General features: G+C 40.8%; 1 protein-coding gene across 2 annotated transcripts; it reads left to right on the top strand.

Moving 5' to 3' along the window:
• Positions 1-1,186: 1,186 nt before the first annotated feature.
• On the top strand, positions 1,187-10,474 carry nr2f6b (nuclear receptor subfamily 2, group F, member 6b). 2 transcript variants are annotated; one of them, XM_007240230.4, is made up of 4 exons: positions 1,187-3,006; positions 6,080-6,174; positions 7,710-8,282; positions 9,448-10,474. In XM_007240230.4, exons 1-4 carry the CDS (start codon positions 2,738-2,740, stop codon positions 9,720-9,722), a joined length of 1,212 nt encoding a protein of 403 aa, XP_007240292.1. In that variant the 5' UTR covers positions 1,187-2,737; the 3' UTR covers positions 9,723-10,474. The 2 variants fall into 2 exon arrangements, with proteins under 2 accessions (XP_007240292.1, XP_007240291.1); XM_007240229.4 differs by having other exon boundaries at positions 1,188-3,006; positions 7,707-8,282.
• Positions 10,475-11,607: the final 1,133 nt, after the last annotated feature.

Below are 11,607 nucleotides of genomic sequence, written 5' to 3'. Positions count from 1 at the left end.
TATCTAATACATTTATTTACTATTACTTACTTATTTATATATCTTTAATATAAAGTTACATGGCATATCCATGTCTAATCCAATGAGGTGTACAAGTGAGTTCTAAATAAAAATATGTATATGTGCAATACAATGTAAAGAAGTATATATTTAGCTGTTTATATCTTCTTACATACTTGTTGAGAACTTGTGAACAACAAAAACAGTATTTGTGCATTTTTTTTGTTATATTAATCATGTTGAAGCAATGGTCCTAGAGACTTCATCTTACCTTGCATGTGTTTGGTGCGTCCTTGCTCTGAAACACCTGATTCAGTCAGAATCTGAATGTAATATAATAATATAATTCATGCCACTGAGGGGTAAACGTTATTTATTTTTTTTCTCCCCATAGAGAAAAACAGCTGAGGTAGGTAGGTACTGAGCTTCGTCTATGGGCATGATTCAGCTGACAACATGATGTACGACTTCAAAGGTCAGTGCTGATAAAAAATAAAGTGAGTGAAAAATGCTTTTAGCTGGATATACACCAGCTTTGTGCACATTATTAATCATCAAAATTGAAATGGAAAGGTCGCGGATTGTGTGCTGGCGGACTCGGGATGGACAGAAACACAGAAAACTGTGTTTTGTGCTGAGTTTGGGGCGAAAGCGGTGTAGGAATGTGGTTTTTAGTGTGGGTTTTAGCCGGTTAGCCTGCAGGCTAATGGAGTAGCCAGTGGCTGTGGCGTGTCCTCCCTGTGTTTTTATGCTACGGCAGCGTTACGGTTAACAGCCTCTGTACGTGAGTGTGTGTGTGTAGGGGGGAGGCAGGGCCGGGGTCAGAGCTTTAGCGTGGACGGCAACAGCAGCAGCACATTCTTCTCTCTGGCTCTGTGTGTGTTTGTGTGTAGAAGCGTGTGTGTGTGTGTGTGTGTGTGTGTGTGTGTGTGTGTGTGTGTTTTGAGCCCTCGGCAGCCCACTCGCTGCTCTTTGACTCCAATGGCCATATAAGGCAGGCAGCGCCATGGCAACCGCAGGGCTTGAATAGCAGTGTCAAATCCCTGAGCACACACACACACACACACTCGGAAAGAGAGAGGAAGGAGGGGGGGAGAGAGAGGGAGAGAGAGAGAGAGAGAGAGAGAGAGGGAGGGAGAGAGAGAGAGAGGGAGGGAGGGAGAGAGAGAGAGAGAGAGGGAGGGAGAGAGAGAGAGAGAGAGAGAGAGAGAGAAACAGATCAGGATTTGTTGACCACTCGCCACCATAGACAGCGAGCGGTAGGTAGGTTAACTCGCTAACAGCTACGCTAGCTCTGCTTCTCTTCTCCCCCGGACCGAGCCGGGGATTAGTGTTAGCCGGGACTAGCCATCTTAGCTAACCTAGATAGCTTCTCTCCAGCGGCCGAACAACATCGACTCACTCAGTCCAGCTTCCGGGAATGCGAGGACGCTGAAGCCCCGGAGCCGTTACTGCTGGATGGGCGAGCTCTGACAAAACAAGAGGGAGAAGGAGGGAGGGACGGAGACGGGGGAGAGAAAGAAAGAGGGAGGATCCAGAAGAAGAAGAAGACGGAGCCGAGGTGCTGCTGCTGACCCTGCTGCGTGGTCAAGTAAAAAAAAAACACAGCCTTGCTTTTTCATTCACTCCGCCGAGCCATGAGCTCTGTATCTTTGAACACGCGAGCACAGCAGCTACTAGGTTAGCTAGCTAGCCTAACACAGCCTAGTTAGGTTAGTTAGCTAACAAACTAAAAGGCACAACAGGAGGGAGGTTGTGTGTGTCTGTAGCTAAGAGAGTGCGTTCGTGTTTCTGCGAGTGTGTTGGAGGACTTCCTTGAACTTTGATCCTAAAAAAAAGAGAAGAGAGAGAGCACGGGAGGCACCAGGGTTCAGGACAGAAGGAGAACCCTGTTTATCATTAGCAAGAAGAAAGAGAACAAGACAGGGTCTACAACTACCTCCACACAACTCTGGGACTACTTTATGCTTGTGAAGTTACAAGGTACAGCGGTGTTACACTGGTGTTAGTCTTGTTACAGTCTTGTTACTGTGTTTATAAACTCTGAACAGGGAAGGTTGTGTGGCAGAACAAGAGCCACACACGCTGCACAAAGCAAGAACTGGTTTGACTTGTTGGTGACCTGTGGGTAGGGCAAGTGTCCTTTGCATGTATGTGAAAAGTAGCTACCACAGCACCAGAGTTTCTCTGACTTGAGTGAGCTGTGGTGTTTGGCTTTGTTTTGAGAGGCTCTTCACTTTTACCCGAGTTCTGTTCTGCGTAATGTGTCTGGGGGGTGTCTGTACTGTGGTGAGTTTCTGGTTTATGTGTAATTTGTTTCCTGTAAAAAGGGCAGGCCGTGCTCTTAACTCTCTCCACTCTCTTGAGTGAACTCTAAAGCGCATTGTGAATCAGAGGCCTTTCAAGAGCCCAGGAGGATCTGTTTTGAAGTTGACATGGATTAATTAATGAACACTGAGATAAAGAAGACAGTCAGATAAAGAAGAGTCAGAGAGCTGTGAAGGTATTTAGACCTGTTTTTTTAAAGGTGTAAAAGGGTCTTTAGGTGCGTTTGAGGACTTTACAGCATCTTCTTCACTTCTTCACAGCACCAGTTTCAGAATTGTAAAGCTTGAGGTTGATGTCTGTGGCTTGAACTCTCACACACTCACTTACACACACACAGTCTCGGGCGAGTCAGAACACTCAGCACTGTCTGGGGAGGCTTTTCTGTAAATCCTGGTGGTGCAACACAGCAATGGCCATGGTGGGTGGGGGATGGGGCAACCCGAATGGGAGCACCAATGGCCTGGGGGACAAGGGCTACCTGCGGGGGGAGGAGGACGAGAGCTCCCCGCAAGCGGGGAACAGTGATGTGGAAGGGGGAGAGGACGACAAGGCCTGCGTGGTGGACTGCGTGGTCTGTGGGGACAAGTCCAGTGGCAAGCACTACGGTGTCTTCACCTGCGAGGGCTGCAAGAGCTTCTTCAAGAGGAGCATTCGCCGCAACCTCAGTTACACCTGCAGGTAAGAGGAGATGCCATTATTTCTACATGAGTAGTTGGCATCTACACCCTGCTCCTGTAGTAGGGCTGCATGGTGTGAATAAAAAGCAATGTGGCATGGCTAAGGATGTCTTTTTCCATCAAAGCACCCACAGAAGCACTCATTTAGATCTGTGCATGGTCAAGATGCTCACAAAACACAGCACAAGACACTAGTTGGTTAGAATGTGTACTTACTGGTTATTACATCTTTCAGCACACAAAGAAAACCAATATCTTGATACAGATTAATATCTAAATATTATTATTTAACTGTGATGCATAGTTTAAACAGTGCTAAAATGTGAACTGAACCAATCAGTTTCCTCAGAATAGCTGGGTGCATCTAATCTGAAAGTATAGGTTTAAAAATCAGCAATATTGTTTTATACAACATTTCTAATACGATAATTACCTAACCATTTTATAATGCTGTAAATAATGCTATATTTCAGAAAAGTGTGATGGCAGTTTGTATGAAGCGACAGCAATCATCAATTTCTGAAATAACATTTTTAACAGGCATCATATCCTTAGTTTCCCCTGAATTATGTTTTTTTAGGCTGGGTGGTAGAACTCTTGGTACTGTAGGTAGCACAAAGAGTATAATAGAACAGTTTTACTGCCAGCTGTGAAGGTGTTTTAACCAATAACACATTAAAACAGCTGTACAAACATCAAATAAGGCAAAGGACAACATTGGGTGTGAGCTTAGTGGGATCCTGTGAAACCAGAGCTGCTGTGTGTATTTAAATCCTCTCTGGTGAAACTGCAATTTGTGACTCCAGTAAATATGTTTGTGATAATATTGTAACTTTGATTATATTGAGGCATTATTTAATTAACAGTATTTAATTACTGGATATTGACACAAATAATGTAGTAAAATCTTTTTTAAGTGTAGTACTGTAATAGATTTTTCTTTTGAAAAGCAAGACAAAAATCATAAATAGGCTATTTAATTTATTGAGTGGTGGAAAAAATGATTTTCCTCATCGATGTATTGTTTTTTCCATACTCCACTACTGTGTAAACAGTTACAATTCCAAATTGTGTCAAAAATCCAAATCAAAGTATCAGATTAAACCTTAACATGTGTTGCTCAATACAAGAATTCCCTGACTCATTTAATTTAAAACATCACAATTTAACCTAATTATTGTGAGGTCTAAGATTTACACTCCTAGGTAACTCGTAAATGGTAAGGAATGCAGATAACCTTCTAATGAACAAGGGTCAATAGTAGACCTGAACGTTTGCAAGATAATTATGTCACTCCTTAAAGCCTTCTGGACTGGTAACCAAATGCCTGACATGGTGACCCGAAGGCCTGATCGGTCAGTAGGACAGTATGCACCAGCAGTGGGGTCAACAATTACGTTTTCCACAGTGATCACTTGATCTAACAGTGTATTATTACACAAAGCTCCTTAAAAAGAGATTAAACGTACCAACTGAGCCTGAATAAAGAATATAAGTAAGTGGTTTCAATAAATCTTAACACAAATTTGAATAACAGTAAAGTAAAACAAACCTCACTGACCTTTTAGTGAACACGCCTCAATTAAACACTTTATAGGGTAATACATGTGCAATGTACAGTTATGGTGATGAATCATTTTGAATGTCACAATAGGTAAATATTACTCAAATAGCAGTAAAAATTAGTAGAATGCCTTTTTTTCTTTCCTGTACTAACGTTTCTATAAATATAAAAGCGCAGTCTTGCTTCAATATTTTTCAGTACGCAGTAAGTCGCCTTACTGCCGCACCACGGAGCAGCTACAGCATTTGAATATTGCTTGGTTAAATTGTATCTAAAAATGGTAAAGGTTAATGTTCTGCATGAAAAAAAGAAGAACAAGAGTCAGTTATTTACCCCATCATGAAATTGAGGAAGGATAAAGCATATTCACTGCAGTGTATAAATGTTGAGCTTTATACATGTGAACTAATTGCCAGTGAACTGACACATCTTCAGCACCCTTAATCCCTTTGTTTACACTGCCATTACTCATTAACACTGGCAGAAAATCATTGTATTTTGGCTCATTATTGGGTAAGAAAGGTACTCTGGGGATTAAGGCTTGTTGAGAGTGCCGGAAAGGTCATATTGTCCTCAATAACAAGTGGATATACCACAAATCCTTCACAGTTGGCTTCTAACTACTTATCATGTGCTCTTAATATTCGTCACATTCGCCCGCTATCTCCTCAGAGACATCACTCTTCTGGCTTCCTGTACTGATTTACAATTATGAAGGCAACAGATAAAGAAGCCTGCGGCCATGGCAGCTGCAGAAATGTCCAAATGGAATCAGGGTCTTTCAGCTGTGTCAAGGTTGCTTGGGCTGATGATTTACAAAGGCCAGTTATTTGATAACTCCTCAAACAGAGCACACCACCAAGGCCGGTCATCTCGGGGGTCGATTCATGGGGGTGCGTAGCAACCCAGCCATGATGCGGTCATAGAATAAGAGCTAGGCATCAGCCCTGACTCCTCAATTGCCTTTCACGAGAATGCCTTTATAAGTAGGCAGAGAGAACCCTGTTCTGCTCATTACTGGAGTGGGTGCTGAAGGATGTTCTTTGTTGCTATTACTGAATACGTTGTGTTACAGTCAGCTTCTTTTACTGCTTTGTATCTACTGAGGCATTACCAGCGTGTGCTTATAATTCATTTGACAAACGAGGCCGTTAACCTTGTCAAGCAGTATCATTCGATACATGAAAGCCTGCTTTTTGTGAAAATGCCACTGCCAGTATTGTGTATCCTTAATGTATCTGATCTGTAGTGGCCTGATTTCATTTGCTATTATGTCTAGATAAATGCCAAAGGGCAGTTTTTTATACAAAGAAGCAACTCTCGATTACAGAACTGTTAACAGCAGCATATTGCTGATTGTAGATAATAATGAGAACTTTGATACTGGCAAATACAATGAATGGATATAGAAATTATACACATATACTCTGACTGTTGACACAGCAATTCAGGTACCAGTGGTGGTCCTCATATTAAGCTATCATTCTTCTTTTGTTCTTTTGTTTTTCAGATCAAACAGAGAATGCCAGATCGATCAGCATCATCGCAACCAGTGCCAGTACTGCCGTCTGAAGAAATGCTTTCGTGTGGGCATGAGAAAAGAAGGTAAGTGTTTCATCTTTCACTGGACCTTTGACACACACTCTTAAGTAAAAATGCAACTTTGAAGATTTATTTTCAGCAACCATTTCCAAACACGTACTCTGTGTAGCATTTTGTAAAAGAAGGGAATGCTAATAATGTAAAGAATGCAGGTAAACTGCTAGCAGTAGGCAGTGACCTTCCAGATATTAATTAATATGTGAGTGGTTGCCACAAGTGCCGTTTGATGTAGACAAGCCTCATACCTCTTACACATATCCAGACATTGTTTAAACAGAAGTTTTTTTTTCTGTATTTTGGCGTGCCACCCACTCAAAAATGCCATTTTTACACAAACCATTTAAAAAACACTCTACAAGATAGACATTTTTGAAGACTCGTATCAGTATTGTTGTGTGGATAAGGAAAACTGACCTTTATGGAAATGCATGGATGTCTGAATCTTAAATACCTGATTTCTCCCTGTAAAGAGAACTACATAAGTCATAAAACCACAACCTTTTCACACAGATAACACTAGATTTTATAAATGTAAATCCTGTTTTATTACAAATATATAATGCTCTGATTAGATTTACAATCAGCATAGTACTGTAAAAAGAGGGAATATTGTGTAATTTGGTATTAAACATTTTTTACATTAAACTTTTTGAGGTGTAGCACTTCCTGCTGGGCTAATCATTTTGGGCTATATGTTTTCAAAATATTCTGCATATGTTTTTTAGGTCCTTATTTTATGATTACAATTAAATAATTCAGACGGAGACAATCTGTGCAATTTTGGTTGTGAATGAATATTGTAAACAAAAGTCAGGCTGTTTGTTTAATTAACATTCACCATCCTATTATGAGACTTCCTTGGCATTTGACCAATAGTCCAGAGCCTGTCCTTCTGTCCCTAGTTGACCTTGGCAGGCTTGGTGCCAGAGGCAGTTCTCGTCTCTAACCCATGCTGTCCCGCATTGAACTGCCAGCTATAAATCCACATGAATACAAGATTAATGCCACGGCCAAAGTGTACAGAAAGGTCAACATTGTTTTGCTTCTTTCGCACAGCACCCATGACCAGGCTATCTAGGACACCAACACTTTAGCATAAACAGCTAATGGAGACAAAGTTCCTCTATTCTTGGAAGCTGACGTCAGGAGGATCCAGTGTACTTACTACCTGGTGTCAGATTAAATCAATAGTTCAATAGAGCCCCTGTGGTTGCTTATCAGCTAAGACATGTTTGGTGCTTGAATTTCGGATTACATGGGCAATGTTCATATGCAATACAGATTGTGCAGAATGATCAATTATATCTGGTTTTGTCCAAATTACAGATTGTAAAAGTAGGTTTATGTCGAGAACATATAATCAAGTCTGTTGAATTTTAGTCTCGTAGCTAAAACTGTTATCATATCTGTGCCAAAGAAAAGTAGTGCCAAATTTAACTGTTATAGAAAATTACATTTATGACCCAAAACTCTCTTTATATTGTTTAACACAAATGTCTTGTCTGTCTTTTTTCTTCTGCAATTCTTCCCTGTAGCAGTCCAGCGTGGACGCATCCCTCCTTCCCACTCCGGAATCAGCCCCACTTCCATGGTTGGTGCTGGTGGGGGAGGAGTTGGTGGACAGGGCATGGGGGGTGAATATTTCAACGGTCAGCCTGCACCCGAGCTCATAACCCAACTCTTGAGGGCAGAGCCGTACCCCAACAGCCGCTACGGAGCCCAGTGTGGCCAGCAGCTTGGTGGAGGCAACAGCGCCGTCATGGGCATCGACAACATCTGTGAGCTGGCAGCCCGGTTACTCTTCAGCACCATTGAGTGGGCCCGGAACATTCCCTACTTCCCCGACCTTCCTGTCTCTGAGCAGGTGGCCCTGCTGCGGCTCAGCTGGAGCGAACTGTTCATTCTGAACGCGGCACAGTCGGCCCTGCCGCTCCACATGGCACCGCTGCTAGCCGCCGCCGGCTTCCATGCCTCACCCATGTCTGCGGAGCGCGTGGTCTCCTTCATGGACCAGGTGCGCGTCTTTCAGGACCAGGTGGACAAACTGACGCGACTGCAGGTGGACTCTGCTGAGTACAGCTGCCTGAAAGCCATCGCTCTTTTCTCTCCAGGTAACAGATTTTACATTGCTGGGTCAAATTGCTGTATAATATTAATACGTAATAACATAATGTAAACATTATGTATAAGTTCATTACACAGATTAAGTCAAGTAGAAAAGGTTGAAAATTTACATTTGAAATTTGAAACAGGTTAGTTTGACCCACAACATAAAAGGAAGATTCCTTATTTTATTTTTCTCTTTTAATTTTAGTTTAAAAAACATTCAATTTAAATCAGAACAAAAATCACATTTACACAATTTTCACTTTCACCTAAATTAAAAAGTTTAGTTAGTTTACCCAGTTCTGATTGGTCCTCTAAATGTTTCTCTTCATTGTTAGATATAATAATTATTTTGTTTTTTTGTCAAACTAATGCACTTCTGTACAAAAAAGAATCCTTAAAAATGGTTGGATATAAAATATATCATCACCAGTGAGACCCTGCACATTACCCGCCCACGAAATGGACACTTTGTTCGCTCTGCAGTGTTTCAAAAAATGTGTGGGCTGGTCTAGTTCAGCTGAATGTCTACTATTCACATATGAACATTTCCACTCAGCATTGTACCTGGCTGATTTTCTATTGCCACTTACAGTGTAAAAGTCTGCAGGTAGAAAGTAAGTTGACCTTGTGCTAAATATTAAATTGCACTCTGTGTGGTAAAGTGAATGTGTAATTAGCCCTTTAAACTACAGGCTGGTGTTAAATTTTTAAACGTAAGACATATATTCAGTAAGACATACTTCTAAGAGGTATTCAGTGAATCTGGTATTTTACATCGTTATAAAAGTGAGAAATTGAGGTGTGGGCCATGTAACCTACAAGGTTAGAGTTTTTTTTTTTACTGCTGTTTATCTCTTAAGGGTGCAAATGTCACAACAATTCAGCTTATTACAAGTCTTTAGAAAGAATTTTACACAGATCTAAAATTTTACCTCATTTTTAAAATATACAGAACAGGGGCTGGACACTCAGAATCTTTAACCAGAACATCAATACATCTAGCCAGACATTTATTTAATATTTTTAATTCTTTTTAATTTATTGTTTATTTACTGTCCCCATAAAAACATACTACTACATAATACTAATTGTATTGCTATGTGGCAGCTGTCTCCAGGAATTAACCACTGACACTCTGCATGTATGTGTCTCTGTGTCTCTTAACAGACGCGTGTGGACTGACAGACCCGGCCCATGTAGAGAGTCTGCAGGAGAAAGCCCAGGTGGCCCTGACCGAATACGAGCGCATGCAGTATCCCACCCAGCCACAGCGTTTCGGCCGCCTGCTACTGCGTCTGCCCTCGCTCAGAGCCGTGCCCGCCAACCTCATCTCTCAGCTCTTCTTCATGCGGCTGGTTGGAAAGACGCCCATCGAGACGCTGATCCGAGACATGCAGCTCTCAGGCAGCTCAATTAGCTGGCCCTACGTGCCCGGACAGTAATTGAGTTGACGAGCTGCTTGTCACCCACTTAAACTCTTGACTTTCATGTTCTGTGTGGGCTTTCTAGATTCTCAGTGCGTGATTTCTTAGTCGCTGCGTGAATGTTCATGTTGTGTTATATTCTGCAACACCTCTCTGCTCATTTAGTGTACATGGTGAAGGAGAAAAGGTGAGTACGCTCTCACATGTCCTTAGGCGCATTAATCGAGCCACTCAAGTTTGGGATACCTCAGGTTTTTTACTTCAACGTCAAAACTTTCAGACAAGACTTTTTAGGCATGTTTTATGTGCATCAGCACAGCGGCAGACGAGAAACATCAACAAAGTATTGCACGATTTTTAACAAAAGAAACCATGATGAACTGATGGGGTGGCAGCCCTGAAGAGACGTCTTGGTGCTGCAAGTTTGTGAGATTGACGTTGGTCCAGCTTTAAACGTGAGATATTACGGGAGATTTCTTGGTACCCTATAAATAATTACTATATGAATTATAATGAGTGTAGTTTAGATGAAGACTCATGAAGGTTTTGTCATGGACTGCAATGCTATGTCAAAAAAAAATTGGGAAGCCTGACCACTTACTTGAAAAATCAGTTAATTAATGTGTTGTGATGATCACATTGTTTTGGAATAGTTCTGTGTACTCTAAATAATTGGGTCCAAAAAACAAACATTTCATACTGTCAATCATGAAAAATATCCAATATTTTTGCATACTAATAATAAAGACAGAATATTCATTCAAAAACTCCACTGTGGAGGATCTTTGGCTGGGCTACAACTTTTTTTTTGATTTGATGATGATGTTGATGGCATTTGTGATCTTACACAAAAAGGGGAAAAAGTCACAGTTTGGGTCATACATTTTTTTGTGTAAGCAATTATAAGTACTAGTAAGGTAGATACAAAATGAGTGTTTAACATGAATCTCCCTAAACATTTCTTGAGGCTTATTCCAAGAAGCATCATTTGTCAATAGAGGCCGTCATTTCATTCATGAAAGTGATACTGACTCGATGAGGAACGCTTTAGTATACATATTTAAATATACAATAACATAGCCAAAACATTAGCTCAACTGACAGGTGAACATCTTCATTGATCATCTTCATCTACAGTGGCATATGTCATGGAATGGATATATTGGGCACAAAGTTCTTGAAATTATGTGTTTAAAACAGGAAATCGGCAAACATGAAAATGTGAGTCACTCTGACAAGAGCCAAATTCTGATGGCTAGATGACTGGATCAGAAAATCATCAAACATCAGGCAGGTATGTTCTGGTGATGTGAGGTCTGACCTCATAACTTAGGACCAGAACAAGGAGTCCATGCCGTGAATGGTCAGATTGATTGTGTTGGGACAAGGGGGACCTACTTAATATTATGTAGGTGGTAGAAGTAATGTAATATAGATAAGATATATAGATAGATAATCAGTAGAGGTTCATGTAGTTGTATGAACTCAGCGCTTCACTAATGTATTCTTTATTTATTTTTAGAGTTAATACTGTTTTCACAATTTATTTGCAAGTTATACATATCTACTGCTATGGTGCCATGGGCAAAGATGTCAAAATCAAAGAATTGAATTGTTCTAGAATTGTTTTTCAGTGAAATCACCCTTTGCAGTGTAATGAAATAACCAAAGAGATGTGATGAGCCATGATTTAACTTGTTAATTTTTGCTCGGCTGAAATCCATAGTATATTGTCAATGTCTAGTGAAATGCAGACATAATTTGAACCTAAGGCCTTTAATTGTTAACAGTTGGGAACTGTTAACAGTTAAGTATGGGGGCGCTTATCTCTGTATATATTTATTCGATTTTTTTCTCACAAAGATTTGGACATAGCCACATGGTTGCTGGCTCATTTCTGACA

The sequence above is a fragment of the Astyanax mexicanus genome, chromosome 16 (genome assembly GCF_023375975.1).
Source record: "Astyanax mexicanus isolate ESR-SI-001 chromosome 16, AstMex3_surface, whole genome shotgun sequence".
In the NCBI taxonomy this organism is placed as follows: domain Eukaryota; kingdom Metazoa; phylum Chordata; class Actinopteri; order Characiformes; family Acestrorhamphidae; genus Astyanax; species Astyanax mexicanus.
The sequence above is the reverse complement of the archived record's forward strand: the minus strand, read 5'-3'. Positions and strand labels throughout refer to the sequence as shown.

Excerpts from the sequence above, each read along its gene's own strand:
- nr2f6b (XM_007240229.4), top strand. The coding sequence starts at position 2,738 with ATGGCCATGGTGGGTGGGGGATGGGGCAACCCGAATGGGAGCACCAAT. Across the intron at positions 3,007-6,079 it reads AACCTCAGTTACACCTGCAG|ATCAAACAGAGAATGCCAGA; the intron begins GTAAGAGGAGAT and ends TTTGTTTTTCAG. Across the intron at positions 8,283-9,447 it reads CATCGCTCTTTTCTCTCCAG|ACGCGTGTGGACTGACAGAC; the intron begins GTAACAGATTTT and ends GTCTCTTAACAG.